The sequence below is a fragment of the Stenella coeruleoalba genome (assembly GCF_951394435.1).
Source record: "Stenella coeruleoalba genome assembly, chromosome: 5".
NCBI lineage: Eukaryota > Metazoa > Chordata > Mammalia > Artiodactyla > Delphinidae > Stenella > Stenella coeruleoalba.
Window position 1 is genome coordinate 85,265,961 of NC_137150.1, and position 12,411 is coordinate 85,278,371.

Genomic DNA, 12,411 nt, shown 5'->3' on the forward strand with positions numbered 1-12,411 from the left:
TACCCAGGGTCCTCCCTGGGCAGGAGACCTGCTTCCCTCACGGGACACTTGCATTTCAACGTCTCAGAAGAATCAGACTCAGGTATGCCTCCAAGTGGTTCACGTTGTTCCTTTCTTGTGGAAGCGAGTTCCCTGCTGGCTTTTCCCCTTTTCGATAGATGGCACGACCACCTGTGTGGTTCTTCAAGTTCAAAACCTCAAGGTTTACGCTGAACTCCTTTCACTGTCTCCCAGCCTCAACACACTATCAGTCCCTGGTCCTCCCTACACTCCCTCACAAAAGAGGCTCAAACCCACCCCTTCTCTTCACCTTTCCTTCGTGGCCCCGGTTCTCTCCCCTCAGCCCATTCCTGCATAGTCACCAGTGACCCTTCCTGACAAACAACCCTTCTCCACCTCACAGCCCACAGGGTCCCTGATGCCCGTGGCCTCTTCCCTGAGCACTGCCCTCTCTCGTCCTTCCAGTGCCACATACTCCCGCCATGTGGAGCTACGTGAAGGCTTGTCCTATGCCCCAGGCCACTGCCTCCACCCTGCTAAGGTTCAGTCCTTCCAGAAGACCAATGTGAAGGCGGTGTGAAGTCTCTGTTCTTTGCCCCGGGCACTCTGCGTGGCCCCTGACACAGGAATGCTGGCTGTGTGTGCATCTGCCCCTTCACTGTATGTGACAGAAGAGGGCAGGAAGGGCACACGGGAGACAGAATGTTGCCGTGACAGGAAAATGGATCGTTTTCTTGGCTCTATCCCTGTTCCTCTGGGATCTTCTCCTGATTACATTTTTTTGCAATACACCTTTCAGTATTTGCAAAATGGAAATGATATCTATCCACTTGACCGATGTGCAAAAATCAAGTTATTATATGAATATATTTAACGTGTTTTAGTGCAGGGAAAGAGTCTGGGCTTGTAGTTGGACAAACTTGGCCCAAAGTGTGCTCCACCGCTAACCAGCTGTGTGACCTTGGTCAAGGTATAACACGTCCTGATGCTCAGTTTCTTTCTTTTCCCATGGGGTTGTAGTTAAATTAAGTAAACTAACCAATGTGAGTACCAAATGTTACTGTAGGAATAAAGTGTTTATAGAAAGCTCCCAACTTAAGAGTGGGTTCTAACGCACGAGTTCACGTATGAGTTAATTCCCAAGCTCCATGAAACCGTCATGATGGCAGCCCACTCGTACTTAATACGGAGCACAGGCAAAGGAAGAGAAGGGTTAAGATGACAAAGTTTGGGGATACTTGGAAAATAAGGAGTCATTCTGGAGAAGAGATACCCAGCATGGCACACAGAGCAGTGACGTTGCCCTAGTCTGCTGGGGGGAGAGCAAGAGGAGATCAGAGAACCCAAAGAGATCACCTTTGGTTTCACAGATCATCACGTTGCTGAACTCACTCTCCCCTCCTTCGTTGAAGCACTGCATCTTAATGTCATAGGAGGTCTCCGGCTGCAGGTGGCTGATGGAGTGCCAGTATCTATCCCCTGGGAAAGACAGAGAGAGAGTCAGCGTGATGATTATGCATGTGGCTTGCTTGGCCCCCACTGGAGGCAATGTTCTAGGTGCCGACCATGTTCCTGTTGTCCCATCACCATGGAACGAAGCATGTGGGTTTATGAACTCAATGACCCCAAGTGTGTCCAGAAAGAGCCAACGATGTGGGGCAGGCCAGCCCACGTTTTCTACTTTCACCAACTCCTAGAGCCCCTTGCCAACAGAGGAAACTATCTCACACACGTGTTTCTCACCTTCCACCATATCCTTCTTGTAGTCACTATCATTGTCACTGTCCGTGGGGCGGTAATAGATATAAAAGCCATGGATTGGGGTGTTGTTGTTACTTGCTGGAATATACTACAGGGAAGAAAGAAGAAACAAGTTGACAATGGAGCAGAGAAATCATCGTGTGATCAAAACCACTGGGGGATGGAAATTTTACCCTGGCCTAGAGTTTAAAACTCACTGGAGACCCCGACCAGGGGTTGGGCCTGGGCCTTCAGGGTGGGGACATAAAGTCCAGGACGCTGGAACACCAGAGAATTCCCGGGCCCAGGGAATATTAATTGGTGTGCACATTCCTGAAGGTATCCATATCAACACCAAGACCCGACCCCACACAACTGCCTGCAGGCTCCAGTGCCAAACACCTCACACCAAACAACCAGCAAGACAGGAACACAGGCCCACCCATCAGTAGACAGGCTGCCTAAAGTTGTACTAAGTTCACAGACACCCCAAAACATACCACCTGATGCAGCCCTGCCCATCAAGAGGGAAAAGACTCAACTCCACCCAACAGAGCACGGGCACCAGGTACTCCCACCAGGAACCCTGCACAAGCCCCTGGAACAACCTCACCCAGCAGGGGGCAGTCAACAGAAACAAGAAGAACTACGACCCTGCAGCCTGCAGAAAGAAGACCATAAACAAAGTAGGTTAGACAAAATGAAACGACAGAGAAATACTCTGCAGACAAAGGAGCAAGGTAAACTCCCACAAGACCAAATAAATGAAGAGGAAATAGGCAAGCTGTCTGAAAAAGAATTCAGAGCAATGATAGTAAAGATGATCCAAGATCTAGGAAATAGAATGGGGAAAATACAAGAAACATTTAACAAGGACCTGCAAGAACTAAAGAAGAAACAAACAGTGATGAACCACACAATAACTGAAATGAAAAATACTTATGAAGCAATCAACAGAATAACCAAGGCAGAAGAACGAATAAGTGAGCTGGAAGATACGATGGTGGAGTTAACTGCCAAGGAACAGAATAAAGAAAAAAGAATGAAAAGAATTGAGGACAGTCTAAGAGACCTCTGGGACAACATCGAACACACCAACATTCGAATTATAGGGGTCCCAGAAGAAGACGAGGAAGGGAAAGGGCCGAGAAAATATTCGAAGAGATTATGGTTGAAAACTTCCCTAACATGGGAAAAGAAATAGTCAAGTCTAGGAAGCACAGAGTTCCATACAGGATAAACCCAAGGAGAAACACGCCGAGACACATGTTAATCAAACTAACAAAAATTAAATACAAAGAAAAAATATTAAAAGCAGCAAGGGAAAAGCTACAAATAACCTACAAGGGAATCCCCATAAGGTTATCAGCTGATTTTTCAGCAGAAGATTTGCAGGCCAGAGGCAATAGCAGGACATATTTAAAGTGATGAAAGGGAAAAACCTACAACCAAGATTACTACCCAGCAAGGATCTCATTCAGATTTGATGGAGAAATCAAAAGCTTTACAGACAAGCAAAAGCTAAGAGAATTCAGCACCACCAAACCAGCTCTACAACAAATGCTAAAGGAACTTCTCTGGGAGGGAAACACAAGAAAAGAAAAAGACCTACAAGAATAAACCCAAAACAATTAAGAAAATGGGAATAGGAACATACATATCTATAATTACCTTAAATGTAAATGGATTAAATGCCCCAACCAAAAGACAGACTGGCCGAATGGAAACAAAAACAAGATCTATATATATGCTGTCTGCAAGAGACCCACTTCAGACCTAGTGACACACACAGACTGAAAGTGAGGGGATGGAAAAAGATATTCCATGCAAATGGGAATCAAAAAAGCTGGAGTAGCAATACTCATGTCAAACAAGATAGACTTTAAAATAAAGACTATTACAAGAGACAAGGAAGAACACTACATAATGATCAAAGGATCAATCCAAGAAGAAGATATAACAATTGTAAATACCTATGCTCCCAACATAGGAGCACCTCAATACATAAGGCAAATGCTAACAGCCATAAAAGGAGAAATCGACAGTAACACAATAATAGTGGGGGACTTTAACCCTCCACTTACACCAATGCACAGATCATACAAAATGAAAATAAATAAGGAAACAGAAGCTTTAAATGACACATTAGACAAGATGGGCTTAACTGATATTTATAGGACATTCCACCCGAAAGTGGCAGAATACACTTTCTTCTCAAGTGCTCATGGAACATTCTCCAGGATAGATCACATCTTGGGTCACCAATCAAGCCTCAGTAAATTTAAGAAAACTGAAATCATAGTCAGCATCTTTTCCAACCACAATGCTCTGAGTTTAGAAATCAATTACGAGAAAAAAACTGTAAAAAATACAAACACATGGAGGCTAAGCAATACGCTACTAAATAACCAAGAGATCACTGAAGAAACCAAAGAGGAAATCAAAAACTACCTAGAAACAAATGACAATGAAAAGGCGATGACCCAAAATCTATGGGATGCAGCAAAAGCTGTTCTAAGAGGGAAGTTTATAGCAATACAATCTTACCTCAAGAAACAAGAAACATCTCAAGTAAACAACCTAACCTTACACCTAAAGCAACTAGAGAAAGAAGAACAAACAAAACCCAAAGTTAGTAGAAGGAAAGAAATCATAAAGCTCAGATCAGAAATAAATGAAAAAGAAGTGAAGGAAACGATAGCAAAGATCGATAAAACTAGAAGCTGGTTCTTTGAGAAGATAAACAAAATTGATGAACCTTTATCCAGACTCATCAAGAAAAAAAGGGAGAGGACTCAAATCAGTAAAATTAGAAATGAAAAGGAGAAGTTACCACTGACACCATAGAAATACAAAGAATCATAAGAGAGTACTACAAGCAACTATATGCCAATAAAATGGACAACCTGGATGAAATGGACAAATTCTTAGAAAAGTGCAACCTTCCAAGACTGAACCAAGAAGAAACAGAAAATATGAACAGACCAATCACGAGTAATAAAATTGAAACTGTGATTAAAAACCTTCCAACAAGCAAAAGTTCAGGACCAGATGGCTTCACAGGTGAATTCCGTAAGACATTTAAAGGAAGAGTTAACCCCTATCCTTCTCAAACTCTTCCAAAAAATTGCAGAGGATGGAACACTCCCAAACTCATTCTATGAGAGTACCATCATCCATCCTGATACTAAAATCAGACAAAGATATCACAAAACAAGAAGACTACAGGCCAGTATCACTGATGAACACAGACGCAAAAATCCTCAACAAAATACTAGTGAACAGAATCTGACAGCACATTAAAAGGATCATACACCATGATCAAATGGGGTTTATCCCAGGGATGCAAGGATTCTCCAATATATGCAAATCAATCAGTGTGCTACACCACATAATTAAATTAAAGAATAAAAACCATATGATCATCTCAATAGATGCAGAAAAAGCTTCCAACAAAATTGAGTACTGATTTATGATAAAAAAAACTCTCCAGAAAGTGGGTATAGAGGGAACCTACCTCAACATAATAAAGGCCATATATGACAATCCCACAGTAAACATTATTCTCAATGGTGAAAAGTTGAAAGCATTTCCTCTAAGATCAGGAACAAGACAAGGGTGTCCACTCTCGCCACTATTATTCAACATAGTTTTGGAAGTCCTAGCCAAGGCAATCAGAGAAGAAAAAGAAATAAAAGAATCCAAATTGGAAAAGAAGAAGTAAAACGGTCACTGTTTGCAGATGACATGATGCTATACATAGAGGATCGTAAAAATGCCACCAGAAAACTGCTAGAGCTAATCAATGAATTTGGTAAAGTTGCAGGATACAAAATTAATACACAGAAATCTCTTGCATTCCTATACACTAACAATGCAAAGGCAGAAAGAGAAATTAAGGAAACAATCCCATTTTCCACTGCAACAAAAAGAATAAAATACCTAGGAATAAACCTACCTAAGGAGGCAAAAGACCTGTACTCAGAGAACTATAAAACACTGATGAAAGAAATCAAAGATGACATAAACAGATGGAGAGATATACCATGTTCTTGGATTGGAAGAATCAACATTGTGAAAATGACTATACTACCCAAAGCAATCTAGAGATTCAGCGCAATCCCTATCAAATCACCAGTGGCATTTTTTATAGAACTAGAACAAAAAATTTTACAATTTGTTAGGAAATACAAAATATCCCGAATAGCCAAAGCAATCTTAAGAACAGTGAAGCTGGAGGAATCAGGCTCCCTGACTTCAGACTATTACTACAAAGCTACGGTAATTCAAGTACTGGCACAAAAACAGAAATATAGATCAATGGAACGGGACAGAAAGCCCAGAGATAAACCCATGCACCTATGCTCACCTAACCTATGACAAAGGAGGTAAGAATATACAATGGAGAAAAGACAGCCTCTTCAATAAGCGGTGCTGAGAAAACTGGACAGCTACATGTAAGAGAATGAAATTAGAACATTCCCTAACACCATACACAAAAATAAACTCAAAATGGATTAAAAACCTAAATGTAAGACCAGACACTATAAAACTCTTAGAAGAAAATATAGGCAGAACACTCTATGACATAAATCACAGCAAGATCCTTTTTGACCCACCTCCTAGAGAAATGGAAATAAAAACAAAAATAAACAAATGGGACCTAATGAAACTTCAAAGCTTTTGAACAGCAAAGGAAACCATAAACAAGACCAAAAGAGAACCCTCAAAATGGGAGAAAATATTTGCAAACGAAGCAACTGACAAAGGATTCATCTCCAAAATATACAAGCAGCTTATGCAGCTCAATATCAAAAAAACAAACAACCCATCCAAAAATGGGCAGAAGACCTAAATAGACATTTCTCCAAAGGAGACATACAGATGGCCAACAAACACATGAAAAGATGCTCAACATCACTAATTATTAGGGAAATGCAAATCAAAACTACAATGAGGTATCACCTTACACTGGTCAGAATGGCTGATTCTCAATAGAAATAGAGACATAGATGTAGAGAACAAATGTATGGATACCACGGGGGAAAGAGGTGGGAGGGAGGAATTGGGAGATTGGGATTGACACATATACATTATTGATACTATGTATAAAATAGACAACTGATGGGAACATACTGTATAGCACAGGGAACTCTACCTAATGCACTGTGGTAACCTAAATGGGAGGGAAGTCCAAAAGGGAGGGGATATCTTTGTGTGTATGGCTGATTCGTTTTGTTGTGCAGTGGAGGCTAACACAACATTGTAAAGCAACCATACTCCAATAAAAATTAATAAAAAATTCACTGGAGACCCTGACAAACATTTCTGATGATCTCCCCAAGGCTCTCTGGACAGTGCTATAGCGATCACTCATTACTTTATTTAGCCTAGGAGTCCCTAACTTTTGGAGACAAGAAACAAATGGTCATTTCTTAAAGACTTAAGTCCCGTCTGAAGTTTCCCGGGTATTGTGAGGTTGAGTCCCTCTGGCCCAATTCCCAGGTACGAAGGTGGAGGAACACTTAAAGGGGTAGCAGCCTAGGATGAGCCAAGGGAGAAAGGTGATTCCTTCCTGCCCGGGCTGCAGCGTCCAGCTCCCACCTAACATGGAGCTCAGCACCGTCTTCCGCTGCTGGCTGCGCCAGGCCACTTACCATCCACTTGAGCATGATGGTGGTCTCGTTGACGGCATCGGTGAAGGTGATGTAAGGGCCTGCCACGGGCCTCTCGTACACACGGCCGCTGTAGCCTGACACAGCATAGGGCCGGGAGGGGGCGCTGGGCTCGCTCTCCCCCAGCATGTTCAGAGCCCGGACTCGGAACTTGTAGGAGGTGCCTGGGGAGAGACACTCACTGAACCTGGGGGCTGGAAGACACCATCTCCCTCCCCTTCAGCCCATCCAGGCTCAGGACCTGGAGGGATCTTTTGGGTAGCCCTTCCCCAAAAGCAAGCCCCAAAGGACTTAAGCACTCCTACCCTCATTAGAAAGGAGCCACACAGAGAAAAGGGAACCCTCTTGCACTGTTGGTGGGAATATAAATTGGTATAACTGCTATGGAGAACAGTATGGAGGTTCCTTAAAAAACTAAAAATAGAGCTATACCATATGATCCTGCAATCCCACTCCTGGGCATATATCCAGAGGAAACCATGGTCCGAAAGGATACATGCACCCCAATGTTCACTGCAGCACTGGTTACAATAGCCAAGATGTGGAAGCAATCTAAATGTCCATTGACAGAGGAATGGATAAAGAAGATGTGGTACTTATATACAATGGAATATTACTCAGCCATAAAAAAGAATGAAATAATGCCATTTGCCCCAACATGGATGGACCTAGAGATTGCCATACTGAGTGAAGTTAAGTCAGAGAAAGACAAATATCATATGGTATCCCTTATATGTGGAATCTAAAAAAAAAAGAAAAGATACAAATGAACTTACTTACAAAACAGAAACAGACTGACAAGGGGGGGAAGGGTGGGGCGGGGGAGGGATCGTTAGGGAGTTTGGGATTGACGTGTACACACTGCTGTATTTAAAATGGATAACCAACAAGGACCTACTGTATAGCACAGGGAACTCGGCTCAATGTTATGTGGCAGCCTGGATGGGAGGGGAGTCTGAGGGAGAATGGAAAGATGTATATGTATGGCTGAGTCACTTTGCTGTGCACCTGAAACTATCACTACATTGTTAATTGGCTATACTCCAATATAAAATAAAAAGTTTTAAAAAAAAATTATGTAACCTGAACGGGAAAAGAATTTGAAAAAGGATATAACTGTGCTGTACACCTGAAACTAACAAACCATTGTTAATCAACTCTACTCCAATATAAAATAAAAGTTAAAAAAAAAAAAAGGACGTACCACACAGGAGGTGGCTTGGGACCAATTATGGAGAGAGGGAGGGAGAAGGAAGGCCTTGTGGGACTGAGGTAACACAACCAAGAGTGGCCACAGGAGCCTGGTGGTGGGTGGACGACAAGCAGAGAGAAGACCCCCCCAAAGCTTCCCTTCTCCTCCAGGGGGCCGGGGGCAGCCGGGGGACCAGGGAGGGCAGTGGCCAGGGCCCTACCTTTCTCTAGGCCTGTGATCTCCACCGAGAGCCGGGAGGGAGGGATGGCGCTGGTGGCCAGAATCCAGTCCCCCACTTTCTTCAGCTTCTTGTACTCCACTCGGAAGGACTGGATGGGGAAGCCGCCGTTCCCACGTGGAATCCAGGTCACATACACTGAGGTCTCAGAGGCCATGGAGATAGTGGGCCTGTCTGGAGCTTCTGGGGCTGCAGGAGACCATACCCAAGGGAGGAAGGAAGTGGGAGGAAAGGACATGATGAGAAGATAGTTGCAATGTGACTAGACCTGGCCTGTTCCTGATGGGGGCCAGCTTCACCCCACAGCCCTCACGCCCTGGTGGCCACATCAGATCTCCCTAGGGCTCTCTGGGTCACTCTCTCCTGGGAGGAGCCCTTGAAAAGCTCCAATCCATATCGCCTCGCTGTGGTTAACTGGGGAGAGGCCAGGAAAATGTCACAAGGACTCCGGGACTCAAGACTGCATTCAACCTGCAGCAGTGAGCCTTCTGAGGCGGTGGACCTGGTTCCAGTTCTGACTGCTCGTCACTCCCGCCCTCGGGGCTGCCGGGGGCTTACGGGACAGGCGGCCGTGGTCCGGCTGGCTGCTGCTCTGGGGGCTGGCTCCAGGGTCATCTCTCTGGATCTGCTGCTCTTTGCTGGCCACGATTTCAGGTTTGGGCCGCCGTCCTGGGTAGAAATGGGTTGAGATCAGCACGAGAGGGAGTGTGCATTAGGTCTCTCTTTCCACACAGTCCTTTCCGCCTGAAGCTCTGCCAGGGGGTCTGACAAGACCATGGAAATAATAGAGGACATTGGAAGTGTGGTCTGAGTTCCAGCTCTGCCCGACAGTCGTGAGATTGCACGTGGCCCCCGAGTGTGAAAGGGGCAGAGGGATGCCAGAGGCCAGCTGGTGCCTGTCCTGATACGAGGTGGGACCTCAGCCTAGGCATGCAGACCAGAGGGAGGCAGGAGCTGAAAGGAAGATGAAGTTCAAGGTGAAAACCTGGGGCAAGGTGAGCAGGACGCCCACCTGGCCTGGTAGGACCGCTCAGGCCCATGGAAGCCCCAAGCTGGGGGCAACACTGGACCCTTACCAGTTCGGAAGGTGACCATGGCCGTCTGGCCTTCGCCTGCACAGTTGTAGGCTGCCATCTCTACTTCATACAAGCTCCCAGGGTCGAGTCTGGTGAGGGTCAGGCGGTGCTGGCTGGCTGGAATGCCAGAGATGGTCCAGTCGTCAGAGGAGTTTGTGACCTGCTGGAGAAGGTGGCTGGTATAAGGACTGGCATCTTGGCCTGGAGCTACAGGTGGGCTGTAGGTTGCAAGGAAAGCAGAACTGAGCCCAAGAGGACAGAAGAAAGGGAGGGAAAATGGGCCAGGTTGGGGGAGAGGTGGCCCTACAGAAGGCAGACCGTTCCTGCTGGCTCTGGGACATCCATCCTTGCTGGGACTCCCTGACCCCTCATCTAATGATCTCATCAAAACTCTGTGGGGAGGGTCAAAATGCCCAGCTGACATTGCTGAGAATTTCTCCAAAGACCTTCTCTCTTTCTAAAAACCTCCCTATCGCTTCCCGGCCTTTTGGCTAAGATCAAGTGTAAAAACCTCCCTATTTAACTTTCTTTCTCCTCGATCTATTTAAACCAAACAAACACAGTACCTTTAGTTTATATTCTAATGAGATGATGATGAGGATGATAAAAGCAGCAGCATCATAGAAATGGCCATGTTTTTTGAGCGCTTACTAAGTGCTGACTAAGCACGCTGTATGCACCAGAACACGCCTCCACGACAACAGCCCAAGAGATGGGTGTTAATATTGTTCCCACCTCACAAACGCGGAGACTGAGGTTTAGAGAGATGAGTAATTTGTCTAAGACCACATTGCCAGTGAGCACAGAAACCCTGACTTGACTCCAGAGATCAAACTCATCATCGTAACCTACCCTAGAAAGGATGTCTGGGAGCCAGAAAATCCTGGGTTCAAATCTGGGTTGTGTCTCTTACCACACACAGGTTACCAGCTGTGTAACCCTGAGCAAGTTCCCTAATCTTTCTGATCCCTAAGCTTTTCTTTTCTAAAATGAAGCAAATAAAACCTCTCAGGTTACTCTGAAGTTTAAATCCGATGATTCACGTGACGTGTCGAACGCTGAAGCTGGCACACAGTAGGTTCCCAACAAGGACATGCCGCGCCCCCTCTTCCTCCGCTCGGTGAGGATTTCATCCTCCTTTTTCTGCTCCTGCCCTCAGGCCTTGCTTAGAACTTAAAAGCCGTGGATGAACGGTAACCATTAGAGATTAATCTTTAATGGCTTCAAATTCCTGGCTCTTTAAAGAAAAAAAAAAAAAAAAAAGGAGTTCCAGGCTTCCGGACAGGCGTTGCCGAGAGGTTGCTTCATCTCACCCACCCACCTTTCAGGACACAGACTTCACTAACTGTGCACATCTCCGCGAGCCTGCTGGGGCCTGAAGCTGTGGTTTGCTGAAGGAATTAAACAGCTGGTAGGAAAAGCTCTTATCCCCAAGCAGAATATTTCAAAATAGAACAAAACCTACTATTCAAGGGACAGGGATGGTCTGGGTTCATTCATGTCAGGCTTCCAGGACTTGTTCCAAAGGGAGAACTTTTTACAAACTGAGAATCCCCAGTGGTGCTGGAAACCCAAACACAGTAGCCCAGGGTCTGCAGATGCACCAGGAAATGAAAGCTGGCTTCATGCATGTGAAAAAGTGAAAATGAGTTGAATTGACTCCCAGTCTCCAGCAAGAGGGGAGGGGCTGAAAAAACACAACCCAAATGCTGAATTTTGCTTTCAAAATCCTTTCTTGTGTGATGATCTCGAAGACACGTTAGTCCCTCAAGAATGAAACTGCTTTCAAGACATAACTGTGCCTTGGCAATGTCCACCTAACAGCTCCAAGTGCCCCACGGGCCAGAGGCGAACAGAAGCCAGACCCAGCGGGGCACCATCGTCTCACTTCCCCTGTGCCCCTTTTCTCCCTCTGCCTCCTAGCGCTGGCCTCACTTCCACTGGGCTCAGAAATGAAAATAAGAAATGGAACGGTAATTAGTCACTGTCACGCATACTGAGAGGGTGAATGCGGCCTCAGCCTGGCGTTTCCGGATCACCTCGTGTGGCCTTTGCCAGCCTGCCTCTTGGTGAGGCCGTTTCATGGCCACCTATTGGCCCGAAAAATATTATTCTTGCTCTCATGTTGGTTCCTGCCTCCTGGGGACCACGAGCATTTGGCCAGCCCTGATCTTTGTCTCCAGCTCTGCAGATGGAGGTGTCCAGTTACACGGGGAAGTGAGGATTAGGACCAGCCCTGCCCATAACCTGGGTTGAACAACACGGCTTTTTGTTAAAAACTCATCCACCCCCTTTGCTGGCTGCCTATGAAGAGGCCAGCAGGCCGAGGGTTAATTAGAAACTGCCCCCTCTCGACCCCCACCTAGGAGGCAGCTTTGCCTTAGGTGCCTCTGTGGACCTGTCCTGGCCGGAGGTCTCCTCGGAGAGCGTGTTAAGAGGAAGACCAGAACGACGGGGCTGTCGGGGTCCGGAGCAGGGGCACAGCTTCTG

At 45.7% G+C, this 12,411-nt stretch overlaps 1 protein-coding gene across 3 annotated transcripts in view; it reads right to left on the reverse strand.

Annotated features, from left to right (window-relative positions):
- Positions 1-12,411, reverse strand: part of BOC (BOC cell adhesion associated, oncogene regulated) — a 40,272-nt gene that overhangs the window by 4,437 nt on the left and 23,424 nt on the right. For 2 of the 3 annotated variants that reach the window (XM_079922397.1, XM_079922395.1), the window contains 6 exons: positions 9,922-10,084; positions 9,404-9,514; positions 8,828-9,034; positions 7,398-7,579; positions 1,744-1,849; positions 1,357-1,479 (listed from right to left, as the gene is read on the reverse strand). In XM_079922397.1, the coding sequence (XP_079778523.1) occupies positions 1,357-1,479; positions 1,744-1,849; positions 7,398-7,579; positions 8,828-9,034; positions 9,404-9,514; positions 9,922-10,084 (892 nt within the window). The remainder of the gene's footprint in view (positions 1-1,356; positions 1,480-1,743; positions 1,850-7,397; positions 7,580-8,827; positions 9,035-9,403; positions 9,515-9,921; positions 10,085-12,411) is intronic. The other variant, XM_079922396.1, reaches the window with a different exon arrangement.